Raw genomic sequence first — 12,733 nt, forward strand, 5'->3', positions numbered from 1 at the left:
AAGCACTTCAAATAAATAGTAATAATAATAATAATAATAGATAATGGACATTTATTGAACAGCAAATCAGCATATTAAAATGCATTCTGAAGGATTGTGTGACTGGAGTAATGATGCTCAGAAGTCAGCTTTGATAAAATAACCTAATATTCAAGATCTATTCTAATAGAAAGAGTTTTTTAAAAATGTTTTAAATTTGACATTGAGAAACACATTTTAGAGGCTGACTAAAATAAATATGGAAATGTATTTATTTTTTGCTGACAAAGAAATAAAATTAAACAATACATCCAAAAGTTCAGGGGAAAAAAATCTGTATTACACTTAAAAATTTTCAATACGCCATTTTCAATGTTTGTTTTTTTTTTTTTTTTTTCTTGACCCATTTTGTCTTTGACCTATATTTTTCTATACTATCCTAACACTGGAACTTATATTATAAGAGAACTTGCAATGATCTCAACATTTAATCACTACTGCAGACTAGTCTCCTTAAACACTTGACATGAGCATTGCTGTGTAAAGTGCATGAGCGTGTTGATTTGTAATACCAAAACAAAGAAGATAATGATTCAAGCATTTGAATGGTGTAGTGTATGTTAAAATGTTTTTTAAATGCTGATCTTTAGATCTTTATATTCATCAAAAAATCCTGAATATATAAATCTCAGCTGTTAATAAATATTGATAATAATAATAATGCATTAAAATGTATTCATTTAGCAGACACCTTTATACAAAGTGACTTACATGTGCAGATAAAAGAAGCACTTCAAGTAAACAGTAATAATAATAAATAAACATTTATTGAACAGCAAATCAGCATATTATATTGCTCTCTGAAGTGATGATGCTCAAAATAAATCTTTAAAATCAATAAAATATTTTAATATTAAATATAAATTCTAATAGAGAGTTTGTTTAAATGGCATCTTTGTAAATTGTTTTAAATTTGACATTGAAACTATTGTCACACTTGATGACTTTTTGAGGCTGACTAAAATAAATTGGGAATTTATTTATCTTTTGCTGAGTAAAATATGGTAAAATTAAACAAAATACATTCAAGTGTTCAGGAAAAAAAGCTGTATTACACTTAAATTATATTTTCAATAACCCATTTTGTCTTTGACCTATATTTTTCTATATTACACTGGAACTTCTTTTAGAAGAGAACTCGCAGTATGCTGATTGAATTCACCGAGCATGCACAGTTATGAACAAATAATCTCAATATTTCATCACTACTGCAGACTAGTCTCCTTAAACACTTGACTGCAACATTGCAGTGTAAAATGCAGAAGAAAAAATTATTTGTGTGATTTGTAATGGTCCGGCATCATCTCCGGGTGTCCGTCATTGTAAGATGAATAAATCTGTACGCACAGACGTCCAGTAAGTGGCAAACTGTGCTGTAAACGATGGCGGAAAAGCCCTTCAGACTGACAGTCCCAGCCAATTAAAACAGAAAAGTGTCCAAATGCTGTGTGAGTTCACTGTTCGCCTGCATTCATCACACTCTCAGGCTGGGAATCTGAAGTGTGTGTTCGGTTTTCTCCATAATGGTTTACCATGCAGTGCAGCCGACTGAAGTTTCAGCTTCACAGTGTACTTTCATTTCATAATAGACATTATCTGTGTTTAACACACTAAACAAACATTAATCCTGAGAAATGGTTGATTGCTCTTAATTGCATTCGAAATAAATGCTTTATTTATTATGTCAATATTTGAAGAGTTTGGTTGCAAAACGTGATAAACACCATTTTTTGACATTTGGATTTTATTATTGGAAATTACTGTTCAGATTTACCTTAATCTATGTGTGAATTGCTGCCATTAATAACATGTAAAAATGTACATTTTAGGCTGAGAACAAAATGTATTTTTTCACAAAACGCGATATCCCCCAGTTTCTTAACATCCCCTGGGAAGAGAGTCGCCGCCGGAGAAGTGCTCCGAGTTTGCTCATTGATTTAGCAATAGAAGATGAAGCCTTCAACTTCACAAAAATGTATAAAAGCGCCACAAAAGTGCACCAGAATAAGATACTTCTGCGTCAACAGTACACAAATGCAGCAGGGAACGAGTCTCCGCTGATGTCAAGAGGAAAACCTAGGAGCGCCTTTTTTCCTACTCCCCATCACAAGATGCCTGTCTGCAAGGCGACATTTCTAAGTGTCCTTTGTAAGTTTAAAATAATTTCTTACATGTAGCTGAGTAGATTCTGAAGATTTATTTATGCAGTTGCACCTATTATTTATAGCCTAAAACCTCACGTTAATTCTTGATGTTGTTGATTTATTATAAGGGAACATAAAGGGCACAGGTTGTTATGGAGAAAAATAAACGGTTTTGCTTTTTCAACAACAACCAAAAAATAAGCTATTATTATTATTACAGTGAAATAATTCATTAAATATGACGGGGCAAGGCCAGCTTGTGTCGCGGATGCCACGGCTCCGCCTGCTCTGATCATACAGGTTTGGTTTTCAGCAGCGTGTAAAGGAGCCGCCCTCCACTCTTTCTGTATCAAGCTACAAGTCGTTTATCTAACTAACTTAATCTTACTTTTCAAACAAAACATTGATTCACTCGCTTCTCTTAATGGAATTACTGTAGTAGAATATAGCCTGAGGATATAAAGCGTTTTGCAAAAAAAAAAAAAAAGAGTTCTGTTCTGTTATTTTGTGTACATTCAGGCCAAATCTAACTCAGAATCTTCTTATTATTGATCAATCTTTGTATATAATATTTCATATATTTATGATGTATTGTTTTTTTAACCAATTTAATATGTTTGACAATGTTAAGATTAATATGTTGCATTTTGGCTTGGTTTTTGACTTATTTATAAACTATTTATGGACATAAAATTAAATTAAAAATATCCTTGATTTTGAAAATATTGTGTTCCTGGCCTTCACTGAGCTCAAGTGATAGTTTAATGTACAAAAATTGTGAATGAACTTGACTGTTGATATCTTAAATAATAATGTCAAATAACCAAAAATGTTTAAAATGGATATATCTCGTTTTGCAATGAAACTCTTCATTTTTAAAACAGGAAAAGCCTGAATTTATTTAATTACACAAGTTACGCAATAGTACCAATTTAAAATGTTTTTACTATTTTTAATTTGGGGTTTGGTCAGTAGACGATGACGTCGTCCATCACAATGGCCGATAGACATCACGATGCTGAGCCAGCATCACGATCCTCCACCCCCTTTGCAGCAGCAACCCACTTGTGTAAAACACACACTCAGACCCTGTTTACTCTAATACATCTTAGTGTTAAAATGGCATTTTAGAACGAAAACAATCCACGTCCACACTGTGTTTTCCCTAGCATTTCTGGAAAGCCCTCTGTCAACACTATACCACTGAAGACGCACATCAAGTGACCACACACACACTCTGTCATGCTCTGCAGCGTATGTGCGCGTCTGAGCTCTAGATGTCTCAGCGGGTGCATTGAGCACAAAATCCCAGAGAGCAGTGCACGTCAGACAGTTCATCAAGGATCTACTACTGGATGTCGTCTAACTAAAGCTGTTAAACGTGATATATAATTAATCTTGTGTCTATCTGTAGACTCTTCGGTCTTTTGAATCTATCAGGTAACGTGTCGCAGCATCACTAAACTGCTTCAGTCTTTCGCTTTCATGCTTGTACTTTAGTCATTTTGGCGATTTGGTTGGTTCCTGTTGGTTGTGCACCTCATTTAACAACCAAGTTTGTCGACACCATTATACCGACACAGATCAGTCTGCCTATTCATGCCAGAGTCCTGTGGAAAAAGTGATTGACAGGTGGTCATTTGTGTGTAGCTTGTGTTTATTTATTTATGATTTGTTTATGGATAAAACGAAGACCATGCGGGTCAGCTAGATGGATAAGTAGGCTACAAGTAGTTAATTCATTCATTACTTACATAAATAATTAATTTGCCGCCTATGATGACGATGCCATCATCCATCGCAGTCGTATGATACAAACTGCTCGACACCGCCCAGCCCTATTTTTAATATGTTTTTTTATTTGAATGTATTGTATAATGTCATTTAGTCCTGTTATTTTAAAGCTGAATTTTGAGCGTCATTACTCCAGTCACATGATCCATCAGAAGGCATTCTAATAGGCTGATTTGCTGCACAAATTTACTCTATTAACTATTAGAATTACCATATTTTATCCATAACTGACAGAAGAAAAAAATGTGTAGTTAATAGTTACACTGAAAAAAACAACATGCAATTAAAAAGCCATCAGCCTTTCGATTTTTTTTTTCTTTTTTTTTTTGTGACCCCTGGGGTGATTACTTTATATTAAAGACACAACACTTTGAGTTTATGGCACCAGGTTAAACTTTCTGAAACCTTTACAGCACTCGTATACAATAAAAATAAAAACATGCCACTACTGAATATGGAGGATGAGGGTGGCGGGTCATGAGCATTGTAATTTTGGGGGTCATAGGCTGAAACGTTTGGGAACCCCTGTTTTAGATGATGCTTGCTTATTAACTCTATTGAATCTCTTCTTTTTGAAATAATCAAATAAATGTAATAAAATCAGACACGCTCATCCATGATGCCATGATTCGGTAACACTTTAGTTCAGGTCACAATTCACAATATTAACAGACCATTAACTAACACTACTAGTTTACTAAACGTCTAATCAGCTGCTTGTTAATAGTTAGTACAGTAGAAGTTGTGTTTAGGTTTTTGGAAGGATTATTGATGCAGAATTAGATCCTACTTTATAAGAGCTAATAAACAGTTCATATAATTTTTATTGGCAGGTTATAAGCGAGTAATTAATATTGTGAATTATGACATAAATTACACTGTATAAAATATCCATAAATTAACAGGTTCCGGATTTTGTGGTTCACCTGGTGTTTTCTGTTCTTCTTTATCTTGTTTATCTTTGCGCTGTCAAATTTTGTTGTTGAAAATTCATCACTGCAGTTTAACAATTATTGGTGTTTTAATACACAAGATAATTTAACATGATAGTTTAAATATCTAGATGGACAAAATTTTTATGATCTAGAAATATCTAGATGTATACAAGATAGTTCATGATCTAGAAATATCTAGATGTTAGCAAGACAAGATAGTTCATGATCTAGAAATGTCTAGATGTATACAAGATAGTTCATGATCTAGAAATATCTAGATGTTAGCAAGACAAGATAGTTTATGATCTAGAAATATCTAGATGTATACAAGATAGTTCATGATCTAGAAATATCTAGATGTTAACAAGACAAGATAGTTCATGATCTAGAAATATCTAGATGTATACAAGATAGTTCATGATCTAGAAATATCTAGATGTATACAAGATAGTTCATGATCTAGAAATATCTAGATGTATACAAGACAAGATAGTTTATGATCTAGAAAAATCTAGATGTATACAAGATAGTTCATGATCTAGAAATATCTAGATGTATACAAGACAAGATAGTTCATGATCTAGAAATATCTAGATGTATACAAGACAAGCTAGTTTATGATATAGAAATATCTAGATGTTAACAAGACAAGATAGTTCATGATCTAGAAATATCTAGATGTATACAAGATAGTTCATGATCTAGAAATATCTAGATGTATACAAGATAGTTCATGATCTAGAAATATCTAGATGTATACAAGATAGTTCATGATCTAGAAATATCTAGATGTATACAAGATAGTTCATGATCTAGAAATATCTAGATGTTAGCAAGACAAGATAGTTCATGATCTAGAAATGTCTAGATGTATACAAGATAGTTCATGATCTAGAAATATCTAGATGTTAGCAAGACAAGATAGTTTATGATCTAGAAATATCTAGATGTATACAAGATAGTTCATGATCTAGAAATATCTAGATGTTAACAAGACAAGATAGTTCATGATCTAGAAATATCTAGATGTATACAAGATAGTTCATGATCTAGAAATATCTAGATGTATACAAGATAGTTCATGATCTAGAAATATCTAGATGTATACAAGACAAGATAGTTTATGATCTAGAAAAATCTAGATGTATACAAGATAGTTCATGATCTAGAAATATCTAGATGTATACAAGACAAGATAGTTCATGATCTAGAAATATCTAGATGTATACAAGACAAGCTAGTTTATGATATAGAAATATCTAGATGTTAACAAGACAAGATAGTTCATGATCTAGAAATATCTAGATGTATACAAGATAGTTCATGATCTAGAAATATCTAGATGTATACAAGATAGTTCATGATCTAGAAATATCTAGATGTATACAAGATAGTTCATGATCTAGAAATATCTAGATGTATACAAGATAGTTCATGATCTAGAAATATCTAGATGTTAGCAAGACAAGATAGTTCATGATCTAGAAATGTCTAGATGTATACAAGATAGTTCATGATCTAGAAATATCTAGATGTTAGCAAGACAAGATAGTTTATGATCTAGAAATATCTAGATGTATACAAGATAGTTCATGATCTAGAAATATCTAGATGTTAACAAGACAAGATAGTTCATGATCTAGAAATATCTAGATGTATACAAGATAGTTCATGATCTAGAAATATCTAGATGTATACAAGATAGTTCATGATCTAGAAATATCTAGATGTATACAAGACAAGATAGTTCATGATCTAGAAAAATCTAGATGTATACAAGATAGTTCATGATCTAGAAATATCTAGATGTATACAAGACAAGATAGTTCATGATCTAGAAATATCTAGATGTATACAAGACAAGATAGTTTTTGATCTAGAAATATCTAGATGTATACAAGACAAGATAGTTCATGATCTAGAAAAATCTAGATGTATACAAGATAGTTCATGATCTAGAAATATCTAGATGTATACAAGACAAGATAGTTCATGATCTAGAAATATCTAGATGTATACAAGACAAGATAGTTCATGATCTAGAAAAATCTAGATGTATACAAGATAGTTCATGATCTAGAAATATCTAGATGTATACAAGACAAGATAGTTCATGATCTAGAAATATCTAGATGTATACAAGACAAGATAGTTTTTGATCTAGAAATATCTAGATGTATACAAGACAAGCTAGTTTATGATATAGAAATATCTAGATGTTAACAAGACAAGATAGTTCATGATCTAGAAATATCTAGATGTATACAAGATAGTTCATGATCTAGAAATATCTAGATGTATACAAGATAGTTCATGATCTAGAAATATCTAGATGTATACAAGATAGTTCATGATCTAGAAATATCTAGATGTATACAAGACAAGCTAGTTTATGATCTAGAAATATCTAGATGTATACAAGATAGTTTATGATCTAGAAATATCTAGATGTATACAAGAAAAGCAAGTTTATGATTAGAAATATCTAGATGTATACAAGATAGTTCATGATCTAGAAATATCTAGATGTATACAAGATAGTTCATGATCTAGAAATATCTAGATGTATACAAGATAGTTCATGATCTAGAAATATCTAGATGTATACAAGATAGTTTATGATCTAGAAATATCTAGATGTATACAAGACAAGATAGTTTATGATCTAGAAATATCTAGATGTATACAAGATAGTTCATGATCTAGAAATATCTAGATGTATACAAGATAGTTCATGATCTAGAAATATCTAGATGTATACAAGATAGTTTATGATCTAGAAATATCTAGATGTATACAAGACAAGATAGTTTATGATCTAGAAAAATCTAGATGTATACAAGATAGTTCATGATCTAGAAATATCTAGATGTATACAAGATAGCTCATGATCTAGAAATATCTAGATGTATAAAAGACAGTTCATGATCTAGAAATATCTAGATGTATACAAGAAAAGCAAGTTTATGATTAGAAATATCTAGATGTATACAAGATAGTTCATGATCTAGAAATATCAGATGGTTGTGGTTTTGCAATAAGCTTTAATTTTTATCATATACATTTTTAATTTTATGTTTTATCTTTTCATAAACATGAATCACCTAATATGGGAAACTGTTTATTTACACATATTTTGTACAGTGTGAAGTGTTCCCTTTGTTTCTGTTGGAGTGAATTAAATCATATTAAATCATCTTGCATTAGTGTGATCACGGCACGCACGTATAAATCAGCCATAGCCCCATATCTGGGAGGGGCTTAACAATCAGCCAATCGGCAGCCTCTCTATATGCGTGTCCTTTTAATCAGCGCCGCGTGTAAACTCTGCATGCGTGTGGTGTGTGTGTGTGTGTGGGTGTGCATGCGTGTGTTTATTCTGTGATTGGTTTATAACTCGTCCTGCAGGAGGAGCTGTGCAGTGACAGTGTGGAGCGCATCGTCGTCAATCCCAACGCCGCATATGACAAGTTTAAAGACAAACACGTCAGCGCTAAAGGTTTGGGTGAGTGGGCATATGTCTACCAGCACTTCTGTTATAAGGCAGATATTTATGCTTTTATTCTCATTTCAGCATTCTGGGGAATGTACAGTTGGAGTCAGAATTATTAGCACCCGCTATATTTTTCCCCTAATCTCTGTTTAACGGAGAGCAGATGTTTTCAGCACATTTCTAATCATAATAGTTTTAATAACTCATCTCTAATAGCTGATTTATTTTATCTTTGTCATGATGACAGTAAATAATATTAGACTAGATATTCTTCAAGACTATTTTATTCAGCTTAAAGTGGCATTTAAAGGCTTCACTAGGTTAAAGTTAGGCAAGTTATTGTATAACAGTGGTTTGTTTTGTAGACAATCCAAAAGTAGTATTGCTTAAGGGGGCTAATAATATTAATCTTAAAATGGGCTTAAAGAAATTTAAAACAGCTTTTATTCTAACCGAAATAAAACAGATAAGACTTTCTCCAGAAGAAAAAAATATTATCAGACATACTGTGAAAATTTCCTGAATCTGATAAACAGCATTTGGGAAATAAATAAAAACAAACTCAAAGGAGGGTGAATAATTCTGACATCAGCTGCATGTATGTATGAAACAACACAAATAATAATAATAAAATGTTTATCAAATATTAAAAGAATTAAGAAAAATTAAACCAAATTTTATAATAAACTATAATAGCATCTCAGTGATACTTATACCAATACTGTGTGTGCTTTTGTGCAGATTTCTCAGACCGCATCAGTAAGAATCGGCGAGTGGGCTATGAGTCTGGAGACTATGAGCTGGTGAGTGAATCTCGTTTGTCATCATGATTGGTTTAGTTTGCTGTAGTTTCTCAGCATTTGTCCTGATTTATCTGCTCTGGTCCTGCAGTTAGCTGAAGGCTGCGGCGTAAAGGAAACTCCTCAGCAGAAATATCAGCGGCTGGTTAATGAGATCCACGAGCTCTGCCAGGATGTGGAGAAAATTCAGGTCAGAACTCAAACATTTAGTTCTAGTCTTCCTCCCACATTTACATTCAGTACACTAACATACAGTGTTTGAGAAAAAAAAACATTGATTTATTGAGGACTCATTAAAGGGGTAGTTGTCTATGAATAAAATGTTTAAAATTTATTATTAATTGTCCACTTATTTTAATATTCTATTTATATTCATGATTAATTTAATATTATTGTATTATAAAAAAAATTACATTTATTATCATATATTTATTTAATATTAATTTTCATTTGTTATGTTATTTTATTGATATGTATTATTATTTTAATATTAATGAATTATAAAAATTGACATATATTATTAAATGACCATTTAATATTAATAAACATTTATTTTAATGTTCTATTGGTATTTATGATTATTTTAATATTAATTATATTAAAATTACATTTGTTATTAAATGTCCAATTAATATGCATTTATTATTTTATTTTATAAATATTTATGATTATTTGAATATGAATTAAATCTTTTATTATATTTATTATTAAATGTCAATTTAACATTCATATACATTTGTTGTTATTGATATTTATGATTATTTTAACATTAATTTATTAATATTATTAAAAAATGTCATTTATTATTAAATGTCTATTTAATATTAATAGACAATAGTTTTAATATGCTGTTAATATTTATAATTTTTTAATATTAATTTTTATTATATTAATTATTAAATGTCAATTTAACATTCATATACTTTTGTTATGTTATGTTATTAATATTTATGATTATTTTAATATTATTGAATATTTTATTATATTTATTATGAAATGTCCATTTAATATTAATAAACATTTATGTTAATATTCTATTGATATTTATCATTATTTTAATATTAATTTATTATTTAAAAATATGGCATTTATTATAAAATGTCTATTTAATATTAATAGACATTTATTGATATTTATACTTATTTTGAAACACATTTATTATTTGAAAAATATGGACGTATACAGTATTATTGACTTGATTTAATATTAATAGGAAATTATTATGTATTTTATAATTTTTTCTTGCTATTTGTTATGCTATTTATTAAGCTATATTTCTAATTTGTTGTTATTTTATGGATTTTTTCATTGCTTTAATATACATTTATCATTAAATGTTCATTTATATTAATCGCCCTTTATTATTTGTTTTTCTTATTTGTTATTGATTATGTTATGTTATCTATATAGTTTCTATTTTTTATTTATTATGTTTTTTGTATTGACTAAATTATTTTTTTTTTTACATTTGATTTTACATTTTCTCAGTTGACAACAAAATGATTTGTCCTTCTGTGAAATAATGACAAATATATATAACAAACCACTGTTATACAATGACTTGCCTAATTACCCTAACTTTACCCTAATTACCCTAGTGAAGTCTTTAAATGTCACTTTAAGCTGAATACTAGTGTCTTAAAGAATATCTAGCCTAATAACATTTACTGTCATCATGAAAAAGAGAAAAGAAATCAGTTATTAGAGATGAGTTATTAAAATTAAGTTATTATGATTGGGTATAAAATATAAAATTATTAATATTGTATGTGTGTGTGTGTGTGTGTGTGTGTGTGTGTGTGTGTGTGTGTGTGTGTGTGTGTGTGTGTGTGTGTGTGTGTGTGCAGACGAGCACTAAAGAGAGCGGTGCGGAGGAGCGTTTGACGCCGGTGGCTCTGGCTCAGCAGGCGGCGCAGCTCAAACAGCAGCTGGTTTCAGCTCATCTGGACTCTCTGCTCGGACCCGACGCCCACATCAACCTCACCGACCCTGATGGAGCGCTCGCCAAGTCAGTCTAAACCCCATCATTTTCCGCTTTAGCTAATCAGTGAGCATATTCACAAAACATTAGGGGCCACACACATCATTGACATTACCATGTGATGGAACAGCACTTTAGATCAGCGGTTCCAAAACTGGGGTGCGCAGTCTGACCACCATGTGTGCGCGAGAGAATGTTTGTAATGGCAGAAAATATATATTTAATCGTTTATTTACTCATTTTCTTTTCGGCTTAGTCCCTTTTTTAATCAGGGGTCGCAGCAGCGGAATGAACCGCCAACTTTTCCAGTTAATGTGCATTAATACCATTCAGCTTCTTATGTTCGTGCAATCGGGCCCAGAGCTGTGAATGCAGCAGAGGGTGATGCGCCTGCTTATTTTAGTGATTTTAACCATGGATGAATGTAAGCATTTAGTAGTAGACTTGGAAGATTGTGTTAGTTGCTTGAAGGTGTGTATAAGTGTATGTGTGTGTGTGTGTGTGTGTGTTCAGGCGGTTGCTGACGCAGCTGGAGGTGGCGCGGGGCGTCCGGAGCGGAGCGGGTGCGGATGGGAAAACCGCAGCACCCAAAGGCCCAGACGGAGTGATTCTCTATGAGCTCCACAGTCGACCCGAGCAGGAGAAGTTCACTGAATCTGCAAAGGTACGACTTTCATTAGACGTCCAGCATGATTAATTACCAATTGCTATTTCTGCACATAATAATCGTCTGTGGGTACATGTAAAATGATTTTAATGATGTAGTAACTAAGAAACGTAACAAATTAAAGTATTTGAAATCAAACTAACTGTATTGATTTTGCTCTGCAACTCTCACATGGTCACTGAAGTTAAGCAGGGCTGCGCCCGGTCAGTACCTGGATGGGAGACCACATGGGAAAGCTAGGTTGCTGCCGTAAGTGGTGTCATTGAGACCAGCAGGGGGCGCCCAACCTGTGGTCTTTGTGGGTCCTAAAGGCTGATTTATACTTCTGCGTCAAGCGCACGCGTATGCTACAGCGCTGACGCATAGCCCTACGCCGTGGACGTCGGCATCGCTGACATGCACCTCTCAAAAACGACGTGTAGCGCAAGCTCTGTGTTTGGTCGGCTTGGTAGCGCTGACGAGTCTGGGCCGGACCGAGAGCCGTGCGAGCGACTTGAGAGTACAAGTGTGGAGTCCCGTGAAGGAGCTCCGGATGGAGAGTTTTGTTTTGTGTTTACCTGATGGTTAAAGTTGTTGCACCTCCGCCGGTTCCTGCCTCAAAATGAGCGAGTTTGAGTTTGACACAGAGACACATTTACACCTCACTGCCAACTAGCGTTTCGGAAGTGTTAATGCAGACCAAGAGAGACAGCGCGCAGAAGGGTTACGCCGGTCACTTGACGCAGAAGTATAAACCAGGCTTAACGCCCCAGTATAGTGACGGGGACTCTATACTGCTCAGTGAGCGCCGTCTTTCTGATGAGACATTAAACTGAGGTCCCGACTCTCTGTGGTCATTAAAAATCCCAGGATATCCTTAAAAATAGTAGGGGTTTCACCC

The 12,733-nt window shown here is 32.6% G+C and overlaps 1 protein-coding gene across 2 annotated transcripts in view; it reads left to right on the forward strand.

The window, feature by feature from the left end:
• dctn2 (dynactin 2 (p50)) overlaps positions 1-12,733 on the forward strand; it is a 35,539-nt gene that overhangs the window by 12,319 nt on the left and 10,487 nt on the right. For both annotated transcript variants that reach the window (XM_005166169.5, NM_201166.1), the window contains 5 exon segments: positions 8,321-8,417; positions 9,147-9,208; positions 9,297-9,395; positions 11,053-11,213; positions 11,700-11,850. In XM_005166169.5, the coding sequence (XP_005166226.1) occupies positions 8,321-8,417; positions 9,147-9,208; positions 9,297-9,395; positions 11,053-11,213; positions 11,700-11,850 (570 nt within the window).

This window comes from Danio rerio, chromosome 6, assembly GCF_049306965.1.
Source record: "Danio rerio strain Tuebingen ecotype United States chromosome 6, GRCz12tu, whole genome shotgun sequence".
Taxonomy (NCBI): domain Eukaryota; kingdom Metazoa; phylum Chordata; class Actinopteri; order Cypriniformes; family Danionidae; genus Danio; species Danio rerio.